The sequence below is a fragment of the Pterocles gutturalis genome, unplaced genomic scaffold (genome assembly GCF_000699245.1).
Source record: "Pterocles gutturalis isolate BGI_N339 unplaced genomic scaffold, ASM69924v1 scaffold3953, whole genome shotgun sequence".
NCBI classification, from domain to species: domain Eukaryota; kingdom Metazoa; phylum Chordata; class Aves; order Pterocliformes; family Pteroclidae; genus Pterocles; species Pterocles gutturalis.
The window spans coordinates 8,713-20,672 of NW_010122719.1; the positions used below are offsets into that span (position 1 = coordinate 8,713).

An 11,960-nucleotide genomic window follows, 5' to 3' on the forward strand; every position below is an offset into this window, starting at 1 on the left:
TACATTCCAATCCAAGAAAAGATTTGTCTCTACAATGCGTAAGAAAAATTGAGTGATGAAGGTCATTTAAATGCCACCGTACATGTCCCCTGGAACCACTGCCTGGTCTCACTGGTAATAGCACCCGTCAAATGCACAGTGCTTGACTGCTCGCTGCTATTAGTAGAAGCAGCCACCATGATTACTAGCACTAAAAGAAATACAGGTGTAAGCAGCCAGAGCAGCAGTGACGCAGGAGGATGATACACAGCAACATCAGGGACAGCTTCAGCAGGCTGCTGCTTACTAGCTTGGCAGCAGGGATGTGCTCTCTCCTTGTGGCACTGGGCTCACATCACCACCATAATGTCTTCCAGTGGCTTTCGGGTCAGCGCAGGCACGGTAGCATCCTTCTTGGGATAGCCAACGGGGAGCAGCAAGAGTAGCTTCTCGTTTGCTGGGCGCTGGAGCAGCACCCGGAGTTGGGGGCCGCAGTTGAGGGGTGTGGAGGTCACTGTGTACAGCCCCACATTCTGCAGCAAGACAGACAGCAACAGGGTGAGACAGAGAGCTGTGCTCTGGGTAGGTGTTCATCGCTCCCCCCAGTTAACTCTGTCCCAGACAAAACCAAGACACCTATACACATTCTCATATTGACTAGCCCAGAAATGCTGCTTCATTAGACTTCTGCAGGCTTTGGAACATCTGATTTACTAATAGCCTCAATGGTACCATAAAAGATGCCTGCTTTGCTTACAGAAAAGTACAGCATTTCCACCACAGCAACAGCACAGGCTAATGGAAACAGCCCTGTCCTGCCTGACATGTCTTTATGTTGCACAGCAGGAGCCCGCTCAGAGCATTCAGTGGAATGGGGCCCCCATGGCTACAGAGAAGTTAAGAGGCAGTTGTGGGGTTATGACTAAAATATCATCCCATGGGGTTCTCTGGCTCGTACAGAGAAATGCTTTGGTTCTTGCCCCCATACAGCTGACAGGAAGATTCCTTACAGCTTTGCAACCATTTGTTCCTGCTCAAGAGCTGTACCCCACAGGGACAGGGGGACACGCTCTGCCTCAGAGCTTGTAACAGGAGACTTGCCATCTCTCACAGTGGCTGACGTTCGGGCTTACATCAGAACCCCAAAGTAAGTGTATGCATCACTCCTCTCATAAGAAATCTCATTACAAAGCTAAACAATTCATCAAAGAGTAAAGAGCTGACAATATCCAAGATATAATTCCACACCTATGGCACTTCCTGAGAGTTGAGCATGTGGATTCCAGTCTCTATGTAACATAAGCATTTTAGGAGGCTTTGAGATATAAAAGACAGCCCAGGGAGAGGTGCTCAGGCAATGGGCCTCTCATGTTAAGCAACCTCTATGATCTTTTGAAGAGAAGAGCTAATAGTGATGGTGCCAAACGTTATGAGTCCATGGCACTGTGTCCTTTAACATTCTCAATTAATTTCTAAGGGCTGGGAAAGAGACAGCATTACTCCTGACAGTTGGTAAGGAGCCTCAGAAGTCTCCCCTGATGGTGAGCTGGCTCAGAGGAAAGCGGAGCCTTGTCATTTCTATTGCTTCCCACTAAGGCGCTAGGTGCCAGTGCTGGTTCTGCCCCATTCCCTGTGCACCCCCTTTGCTCTCAACCCCAGAGGGAAAATACAGAGCCCTGTGCAGCTGCAGAGCAGCAACACCCCAACAATGTACTTCTGCACTGCTCACTTCTCAGATCTCCCATTCTGAAGACCCTCCTGAGGAGCAGCAATGTGGGCAAGGAAGTGTCACTCAAAAAAGAATGGAGAAGAACTGGCAGTTCCTCTTAGGAAATTGGCCTAATACAAGAGGTGGCACCTCGCTGTTACCCTGCTGACAGGCCAAGCTAGCAATCAGAATAGCTTCACTATTTAAACACTTGTATGAGGACATCAGATACAACAAGCAGAACTGAGCACTGAGAAACCACCGAGAAAATCCAACTGGCTGGTGTCAAACATGCTGAGCTTTAGAAATCAGTTTGCTTTCAGAAGTGCCTTGGAAAGACTGATTGAAATAGTACAGCCTGTTCCATGAAATACATCACTGATTTTTTTTTTTTTTTCCCCCAGCATTGCATACTAAAAATTATTTGGGGTCAAGTCATTTTTCAGGGTTACTGAAAAGAAGGGGCCAGTGTGGCACTGTACAGCCGTGCCTGGGTAATCTGCAGACCCTGTCAGCACAAGGCAGAAACCACAGGGGCTGAAGCCTGTGCCAGAAAAAGAGTGACAACTCTGGAAGTAAGCTGCACTACATTTTTCCTCTTGTTAACCAGTGCTGAGGATAGGAATTGCCTTCTCAGCTGTGGGCCTGTGCAGAATAACTTTAAAACTCAAAACTAAGACGTATTGCCAGGAATTGGAGTAATCCAGAGGGCAGATAATGTTAAAATCTAAATTGGGTTCCACCCTCATTTGGGCAGTCTTGGTATGTAAGCCAACCCAATATATTGACTTCCAGTATGTCAGTTCTGTCAGCGTACCTGGAGTGCAGCAAGCAGGATACCACATGCAATAGAAACACTGATTTCATTGTAGTAATGGGTCTTCTTTTTGCCATTTGGAAGCCGCCCATATACCTGCTTGAAAACAAGGATCAGATAGGGAGCAGTGTCCAAGTACTCTTTGATCCAGTTTGTTCTGCAAAAGAATAATGTTTAAGACATTTATTTTGCAACTTTTTCACTTTGCCGTAAATCACATTTACTGTCTGCAAAGGGGCACTAATGGTACATGACAATTATCACAGTAGACTGGAGTTTAGAACACTTACTGCAAAGGATTATCAGTTTAAACAAACAAAAAAAAAAAAAAAAAGCTTGAATAGAGTTCTCAGTTCTAGCAGATTCAGCTGAAGAGCACCAGCAAACTGGGGAGAGTTTAAGGAATGTGGCCTTAAAAGAATATTGTTAAAACAAGGTTTTAAAATTGAGCTGAATATTTTCAGTTTGTTTTTTTCCTTCCAGAAAATAAGGGGGGGGGAAGAAAAAAAAATAAGAAGCATGACTAAAACTTCCCAATATAGTCTTTCCTAGACCAAAAACACAGCTCCCTTCAAACCCCTTAGCCAACTGACTTTTTCATACCTCAGTCTTTTCAGATCATTAACCCATCTGTCTCCCATCCTTTTTTTGTAGTTGATTTCTTCTTCTTCTTCTACGATCTCACGAATCTTGTGTTTTAAATATGGATCTTGCACTACCACGAAGGTCCAGGGCTCGGTGTGCGCTCCACTGGGTGAAGTACCTTAGTACAAAAACAGGGAAAGATGAAAACCCGGTTGGCACATTGCTGAAGGAAGGTGCGCAATGAGAGGTATCAGCTCTTCCTTGTGGGCTTTCAGCCTGACCAGCAGGGCAACGGGAAAGCAAGTTGATGAGATGAAAAGGAAGGAAAGGACCAAGACCAGTTCTGTCAGACAATCCTGTTCATTTATTTCTTGAAGAATGTGAAGTTCTATTCAATGACAGAGGTTAGCCCTTTCATACAGCTCTCTTACAATTAAACCAAAGTTAGAGACTTGAAAAAATTCCTTTGTGGTTCTTATGACGAAGCAGTATTATGGTGCAATAAACACACATGGTAACATTAATGCAAAACATTATACCCAAAGAAACACACCATCTGAATGTGCAACCAACTCTGAGACACAGTTTTAGCTGAAGGGCAAAGCTAATGGCTTTCAGGGAAACAAGGCTAAGCAACCACCCGCAGGAATCTGTCACTGACTGACAAAGATGAGGAGCTGCGCAATGCAGACATCTGCCATAGAGCATACAAGTTTGAGTTTGTTGTCCCAAAGACAGCTGGTGTATGTAGGTGTGCACACATTAATTCCGCACTTGCTTATTCTGCCTTGACTATTTATTACACACTGACACCACTGGAGAATATTTTAACTGCCTAGCAAATGAAAATCCAGAGCTGAAAAATAGTTATCTGTACAAGCTCACAGAGAAATAGGTTAAGGAGACTGTTCTACTCTCTACCCCCTCATACATTTAAAAATATTTGAGGGTCTTGAACACATACCATATTTGCATACCTAAGCACTGATTTCAGTTTAAGAAACATTGAATAAGCAGCTTGAACTATCTTTTATATTAAAATGTGTTTATACCGTGAACCTTGCTTCTCCTCAGGTTTGGGTAAGAACCATTGACATTTATGGTTTGCTTTGTTTTCTTTTCCTCCACACAACCCAAAGCTTTCAGGATTACTAAGCACTTCATTTGCACTCCAGGCTTGTTCGCTTTGCTGCATTTGCCAAAACATGCTCAGTGTTTTAATGACTCCCAGCTAATTAGAGGAAGATGGAGACTTGTTACAGTGCAGTAACAAAACTGCTTACAGATTTTAAAGGGAAAACAATGCACATCAATTGCTCAGAATCTCTATATTATTAATCCTGCTAGAGGCTACTGAACTTTTCTCTAATGCAGCTTGTGGATATTTTCTATACTAACAGTAACTGGTTCACAGAAGAGAAATAATGAGGGTCAAAACCACTCCTGGCTGAGGTCAATATTATTAAAGTAGAGACAAGATTAGGCCAGGACATTAAAGTAATGATTTGAAACATGTAAATTCTCAAAAAAAAAAAAAAAAAAAGGAAAATTATTTTCTGACACTCAATCAAATAGCTTCAGTCAGGGTCCTCAGCATAACTCTCCAGTCATATACAACAGGGACCTGTCACTCATGTTGAAAGGACTGGCAAAGTGTTTTTTTCAGCTGAAACTTTTTTCCCCATAATAAACCCCAAATGCTTATGTCAACTGAAATATTTCATGTGGCTGGGACAATTTAATCGATTTGTTTGGGGGAATAAAAACAACCAACAAACCCTACACACAATAAATATCACCATAATGAATGAAATTTTAAAGAATGTGAAGTATAAATGGTTTGGCATTTTTGAGAAAACACTTGAATATTTCTGTTTGAAAGATGTATCACTAAACTGTACATCAATTTAGTTTTAAATAACATCTTTTCAAGCTTGAAAATGAAATGTTTTGTTTTATGCTGTTGAAATGCTCTTTTTCCCTTTTGGGTGCACTGCAAATACAAAGGAATTGAGAATTCTCAATGCTAGTCCCCAGCTAAGTAATTTCCAATTAATCAATGGGTGGTCATTCATTATGGCTACAGGTGAATCTAGGAAAACCAGAGGCCAAATGGCAATTCCACATCACTTTTACTCAGTTAACAGCAATACTGATTTTATTTTTTCTTCAGACCTTGCACCACTTGGTACCATACCTGCTGTTCTGATGACATTATCGATAACCTCCTTGGGGACTGGCTCATCACTGAGAAATCTGACAGATCTCCTCTTATTAAGAAGCTCGTAAAACATCTGTGACCTTTTAATCATTTCAGCCTCAGAGTAGCGCTCCACGAAGAAGGGGACATGGGCAACATTCTCATCAAGTCCTTGCCACTCTTTATCAACCTCTGCAAGAAAGTAAAAGTAGTTAGGGATTTTTTTTTTTTTTTGCCACAGAACACTGTTTATATCTTTGGCATTTACCACCATAACGCACTTTGACCTGCATTGGCATACATTGCACTTCTACACCACTGGAAAGGCAAAGTCTGAGGTTCCAGTTGACACAGCTCATTGATCCCTAGCTCCAGCTACTAAATAAACACCTTGTTTAAACACCAAGAGGCAGAAGGGTCCTGGCTGGTTGTAGCAAGTGTGACTCACGAAGAAGTTGGCCTTCTCCTCTTTTTAGCCTGCAAGCCTGCCTGTAAAAGTGGGCTACAAGCTGAAACAGCAGTGAAAATGTGGCCAACCTTTCAGCCCACTTTGCTCAATAATTAAATGTGAACGTGTGTTCCTTCCTCAGCAGTGTACCAAGAAAAAAAAAAAATCAATTAAACTACTGAAGTTACAAGGAGAGGGCTTAACTACCAAGATGTGCAAAATTTCCTCTGAAGAGCTGAATGTCAGCTTCTTCCATATTCATGTTTCATAGCAGGAACATTACAAGCCTCAGCTCTGTGCAAATGTGACTTTGTGGTTAGTTCTTTGGTTTCATGATACTTTTAACCTAAGAGGAAATGGATGACAGGCATCTATACTTAGGATAACAACATATCAAATGTAGGATATTGTGTTTCTTGTCTTTTAATTTAAGAACTCGAAATGGTTCCTCATTTCACTGAAATCTGTCCCTCTGTGTCTTTTTATACCACAAAATGCATTTTTTGTTGCTTCTGAGAACTCCTCTTTCTCTTCTGCATTCCCAGAATCAGCAGGGATAGCATTTTTTGCAACTATGATGTGGAAGTTAGAGCCATTTAAATTTTGCATTTCAGCTGGTCAATAGTGCTGAGCAATCTGCTACACAGGGCTGAGTCAGGAAAAAAAATATTACAGTTCTTTTCAGTCACCATTAGACTATTATTCTGGAATCATAGGAATCACCACTGCAAATTCAAACAGCAATTATTTCTGTGTTTTAGTAGTATGTAGTTGCCTTAGAGACCAGGCTGATTTTTGGTTCATTCTATAAACAGAAGTGAAATATTCACAAGTGTGGCTCAGCACATGCAAGAGGCTGCAATATATCAAGCTTCATATGTTGAATCTAAACAGAATTATTCTGGTACTTAAACAACATAGATTTCATTTTGCTTACAAATAAGTCACCCAGAAAGACTGTTTTGTTTAGCATTTCATGCCTGCGTTAAGCGCTCTTGGTCACAGTCTGCAAGGACCCAGCTCCAGGGAAGCAGTGACTCATTGTAAAAATTATTTTCACACTCAAGATGAAAAAGGAAGAGGATGCTTCTTCCTAGTGCTCCCTTTGTGGTTTACTCCTAGTACAGTAGATTATTTACTGTTCAATAGCAACCAACTGACCAGAAGTTGCCCTTTGCTAGGGTTCTGGTGATCTTCTCTTTCAGAAACTTTCACACCCCCTTTTTTGCTGTTCCTCCTCCACACTCAGTGAAGGGAGTACCACGGGGTTACGAAGGCTGTGTTTACACTACCAAGTAGTGCAGTGCAATAGCATGTTGAGAGGAAGAGCTCCTACTAGGGACCCAGTGTTCAGCATCCTACGTGTTGTAAAGTGATAGGGTAGATGGCAAGGGGAGGCAGGGAGATGGTTAGAGCTCCACATCCTTCCCACCTCTTCTACGCTGTACATGGTACCATAGGATGCCATTTTCAAGGACCACTATGTTAAGCTGGTAAAAGCCAATGTGCAACCCCTCCTTGAAGATTCACAGGGAATGCAGTTGTGGAATAGTTTACAGGATGCATATCTCTACCTCTTGCAACTCTGCCTGGTGGTTTGCAAGAAGGTGTGACCTTCAGGCCAGGGGGTAGAGCCCATGTAATCAGAGGCACAGTGACCTTATTTCAGTTTTACTGAGACAATTACTGTGAAGATGTGAGAAAGATCATGAGCTAAAACCATACTGGATGAGAAAGAAAGAAAAAAAAAAAAGTTAAAAAGTAAAAAACCTTCCACAGACAGAAGTTGAGAGAGTGGTGGCTGACAGACAAAGGATTTGAGAGAAAAAGCGATGACCCAAAAATGTGTTAAACCCTGAGGGAAAAACAGGGAGCTGGGAGATGGCAACTCAGCAGCCCTTTCCAACTTGACTGAGGACTGTCCAGCCAGTAGAGAAATTCAGAAGATGTCCACCGATACCGACAAGACAGAAAATCATGCAAGCTTTGGGCACATAACCTCTCCTGCAAGATCCTCTCAAAGGACTTACAGGCCTGGAAGCTGGATGGCCTCCTGCAACTGTCTTGATTGATCCAACGAGAAATTAATTCTCCCTCTTCAAAACCATCTTGTGTATAGCAGTATTGAAACTACAACAAAGATATTCGTTACTGAACTGAGATTTAGCAGTTACATAGAATGACACACACCTTAATTTTATCCATAGGCACTCACATGTAAGAGAAGTGTCTAAATGGGAGAAGTATTTTCCTTTCGATAACAAAAAGTTTCCTGAAACCAGCTGAGGTTGCACTTTGTCTATCAGAAAGCAGAATCTGACCAGAAAACTATACTGAAAGTAGGTATCGGATTAGTGTCTTGGTGAAAATTTAATGTCAGACTATATTATTTGTGCTTATATCATTGCTCTGTAGTAATCATCCCCATCCACTGCACACATTTACAATGCTGTGTCCTGGGAAATAGAAACAGACTATTTCTAGCCTAGAAACAGTCAAATAAAACTAACTCCAGGACCCAAGAGTTCTTATGTGCTCTAACTAGTTTCTTATGATGAGGTTTTTATCAAATTTCAGACAGTAGGAAATAGCATACATCCAATGCACCATACCTTTCATTCAGACGTTGATGGAGGAGACTTGATGGTCTAACCTTGGCTCCTAAGCAAATCCAAGCCCTGTTTGGTCATCACTTTTTCTAGTATTATTGCAAAACTATCAGCAATCCTTTTGTGTTAGAGATAGAGACTAGTCTATAAAATACTGAAAATCTTTACGAAGGAGTTTTGTCAAACAGGAGCAAAGGCTGGAGGAAATTAGTGTAACCTCTGTAACTGGTTTGAAAACACAAGGAGAGGAAAGATGGGTAGGTGATAAAATCATTAATGCATACATGAATATTATAGGACAGAAGGATGAAGAGCAAGATTACTCATATGGATGAGGACAGTAGTCAGAGAACTGACACAGATGACGTACAAAGAGGGTGTTACTTGTGGCCAGCTGAGTGCAGAGGCCTTGACAGCAAACTGGAAGAGCTATCAGGTCCTATACAGGACATGAAACAAAACGTGACAGAGAGGGTAGAATGAAGATGCAATAACAACAGCAGTAGCTGCTTTGACTTGTGCCAGAAGCATATCAATAAAAAAATAGGTAATAATTTGGTAGATTATAAAGAAATAAAAAAAGTAGCATGGCTAAAAAAGGGTTGTTGTTTGAGATGCACTCTCTTCTGGGACAGTGTGAAGAGTACAAAAGCCCCCTTGGTCACATCTAGATCAGGACATTTCTTTAAGAGAATGTCATATTGCCTCAGCCACATCATTGTTATGAAGCACATGGTAGAAGCATAGCTTTCCAGGTATAGACCAAAGAGGAGATACTGTGATAATGCTAGAAACCAGGCTTCCCAGATGATGCATCCAAAACCTTAATAAAATGACCTGTTCTTCTCTTGTGCAGTGACTCTCTTAGCTTTGGTTCAGTGAGACAGGAGGACATTACTAAAAAAAAAAAAAAACCAAAACCCCTAAACCAAGATTATCAGTTCATTCAATTTAATTGACTAAATGAAAGGGTGAAGAACAGTAGGTCTATAACTGTGGCTCTCAGTTTTTAAGGGAACAAACTTGGTGAAAATAAGGGATAAAGAAAAATTAAGTTGAAGAATTCAGATTGAAGAATTCAGAGATCAGGAAGCAGAAAAATATGGCATTTCTTTTAATCAGAGGTACGAAAATAAACTTAGATGTGATTGGTTGAATAGAAATATAAATTAAATGATCTATAGGCCACTAGGAATGGAAGAAAAGGATTAGTTAGCACAGAAACCTGGGCCTTGTAAGTCAGAAAGCAGAAAACTTGCAGTATTACCTAAGGCCAAGCTGCATTAAATTTTGTGATGCTTTATTGCTTGTTTGCTTTGGTTTGTTTTTTTCCATGTAAGTAGAAGAGAAGAAAAGAAGTGAAGCTGCTGTGTGGTCTGGATGGTTCAACTTAATAATAATATGGTGAAACAAGAAATGTACTTTCAAAGATGTTGAACATGGGACAAAGATGAGGTGACTAGTGGTAATGAAAGTATGAGAATCAACATATCTGAGCTCGAGTTTTTTAAGCAAAACTTAAAACCCTTAGTGCACTCCAAATGGGAATACTGACTGAGGCAGAAGAAGAACCGAAAGTGAGAGAACTGACACACAAAACCAAAACTTTCCTGGCAATTTTTAAAAAATATTAATAAATTAATCTATTGTTTATTCTCTTCCAGGATGTGTCTACCATTCATTCTTAGCACTTAACATTATCCATATGCTAAGCTAAAATAATTATCAGCACCATCTGTTTAATGCATGCTCTCTATATATTTAATTGCTGTGTTTGGACATACATACTCTTGTTTGTACAGTCACGTTATACAGTATTACAAACAGTCTTGTTTACATCTCTGTGTATTCCATCATTTGACAGACAACAGACATCCTGGTAGTCAGTCCATTATCTTGTTAGCCACGTTCTCAAGATTGCCATCAATTCTGTTGTACATTTGCCATAGTCATTGAGCTTCGTCCTTTTTAGGCAAATCTTAAATGGTTTTGGCTCAGATATCCCAAAGTGAAATCTCATTTTAAAAGTACTATTTCTCTAACTCTAGCAGAAATTCATCTCTGGATGCGTATTAGGATGATGATTGTGTTCTTCCCAAGAGTTGATCTGGGAGGTTATAATCAACCTAAAAATCACATAATTCATTTTGCCTCAATTTGTAGCAAAAATTCTTACCATGGGTTCCTAATAGCAAACTCCCACTGAGTACAATGACTTGTCATTTCATTTCTGTTGGCTATTCATTTTACCTATGCTGATACTCCCTGTGTTGTTGGTTTCCAGTTTTATGTCACTAAAAACTTTTACTTATCTACCCCCAGTTTTATGGAAAGACCACAAGATAATATTAACAATTGGTCCTAAGACTGATCCCTGAGAAACCTCACCAGTAACCTCAGTCTAGACAAATGCCTTTGCTTTCCAAACCAGCTCTTCCCATTTCTTCTCTAAGGACTTGCTTTCTAAGCATAGAATTAATCTTCAATCCTCTTTTCCAGTGCAAAGACACAATGCATAGGAAAACAATTAAACATATATAAAGAAAGCTTTCACATCTTTGGACTTAAAAGTCCTGGGCAACTGACCCTATGGTTTTTTGCTTGATTAATGGCAGTCTGCTACATAATCTGCCACTACAGGAATCCCAGTAGCAAATCTAATCCTGAACTGAATGCGTGACTAACGGGGAACTAAAAGAGATGGAATGACTTACTAGTGGGTTATAAATAGTGGTTAGCAGGCTGATCCTGGAAACCCCACGAGCTGGTCCAGTGTCTTAAGCAAAAGAAGTACCAAGCAGGAAAAAACGCCAGCATCAAAATACTGTGAAAATTACCTCAAACTGGAATACAGTTGCAGAAGGTTTCTTCAGATCTCCAAAGGAACTGAGTGGCTGTTTTACAAAAAGAAGATTTGCTGGTTTATGTAGTAAAAGGAAAGCTGAGACGTAATCTGATTGGTGTCTGTAAACCACAGGAGGGTATACACCACAGCTGGAAAAGTATCCTTTAAATTAGCAAGAGGATGGAGCAGGAAAAATGGGTACAGATTAGTATTAAATAAATTTGGGCAGGAAGGCAGAAGAGGATTTTTAATCCATAGCACAAAGTTCCAGAATAGCCTTCCATCAAGGTTAAAGAAATGGGGTCAAAAAAAGGCCAATTTTCAAGTTCATTCAGCTGATAACAAAAGCTGGAGGTGTCTACAGCAGCAGGGAGATAAACATAATGATGTATCATGTCCATGTAGCCCTGCGTTCCTAAACGACATAAAGCATGAACTATCATTGAATTGAAAAATTGAACTGCTACTGCCTCATTCATATCAGTAGCATTATTAAAAGATATGGGAAGCCTTTGTACTTGAGGAGAGGAAAAATACTTACAAGTAGGAGAGATCTATTATAAGGAGTATCACAGGCAATGACCACTGCATTTTCAGAAGAGGTGGAACCTTTGGGCCTTTGCATATTGGTTTACAGTCCTTAAGTAGAGTACATCACCAAACAATGTCCCCATAATTAAATACGTAGTAATAAAATGCCTTTGCTAATAATCTCTGCAACTGATCCCCAGAGTAACAAGGATACAAACAAAATTCATTCTCATCCTTC

The 11,960-nt window shown here is 40.5% G+C and overlaps 1 protein-coding gene across 1 annotated transcript; it reads right to left on the reverse strand.

Annotated features, from left to right (window-relative positions):
* Positions 1-329: 329 nt before the first annotated feature.
* IYD (iodotyrosine deiodinase) lies at positions 330-5,481 on the reverse strand (the record flags this gene model as incomplete). The annotated part of the gene is made up of 4 exons (XM_010077596.1): positions 330-512; positions 2,505-2,661; positions 3,108-3,267; positions 5,287-5,481. Coding segments are annotated over 4 exons (695 nt in total), but the record flags the coding sequence as incomplete, so codon positions are not given.
* Positions 5,482-11,960: the final 6,479 nt, after the last annotated feature.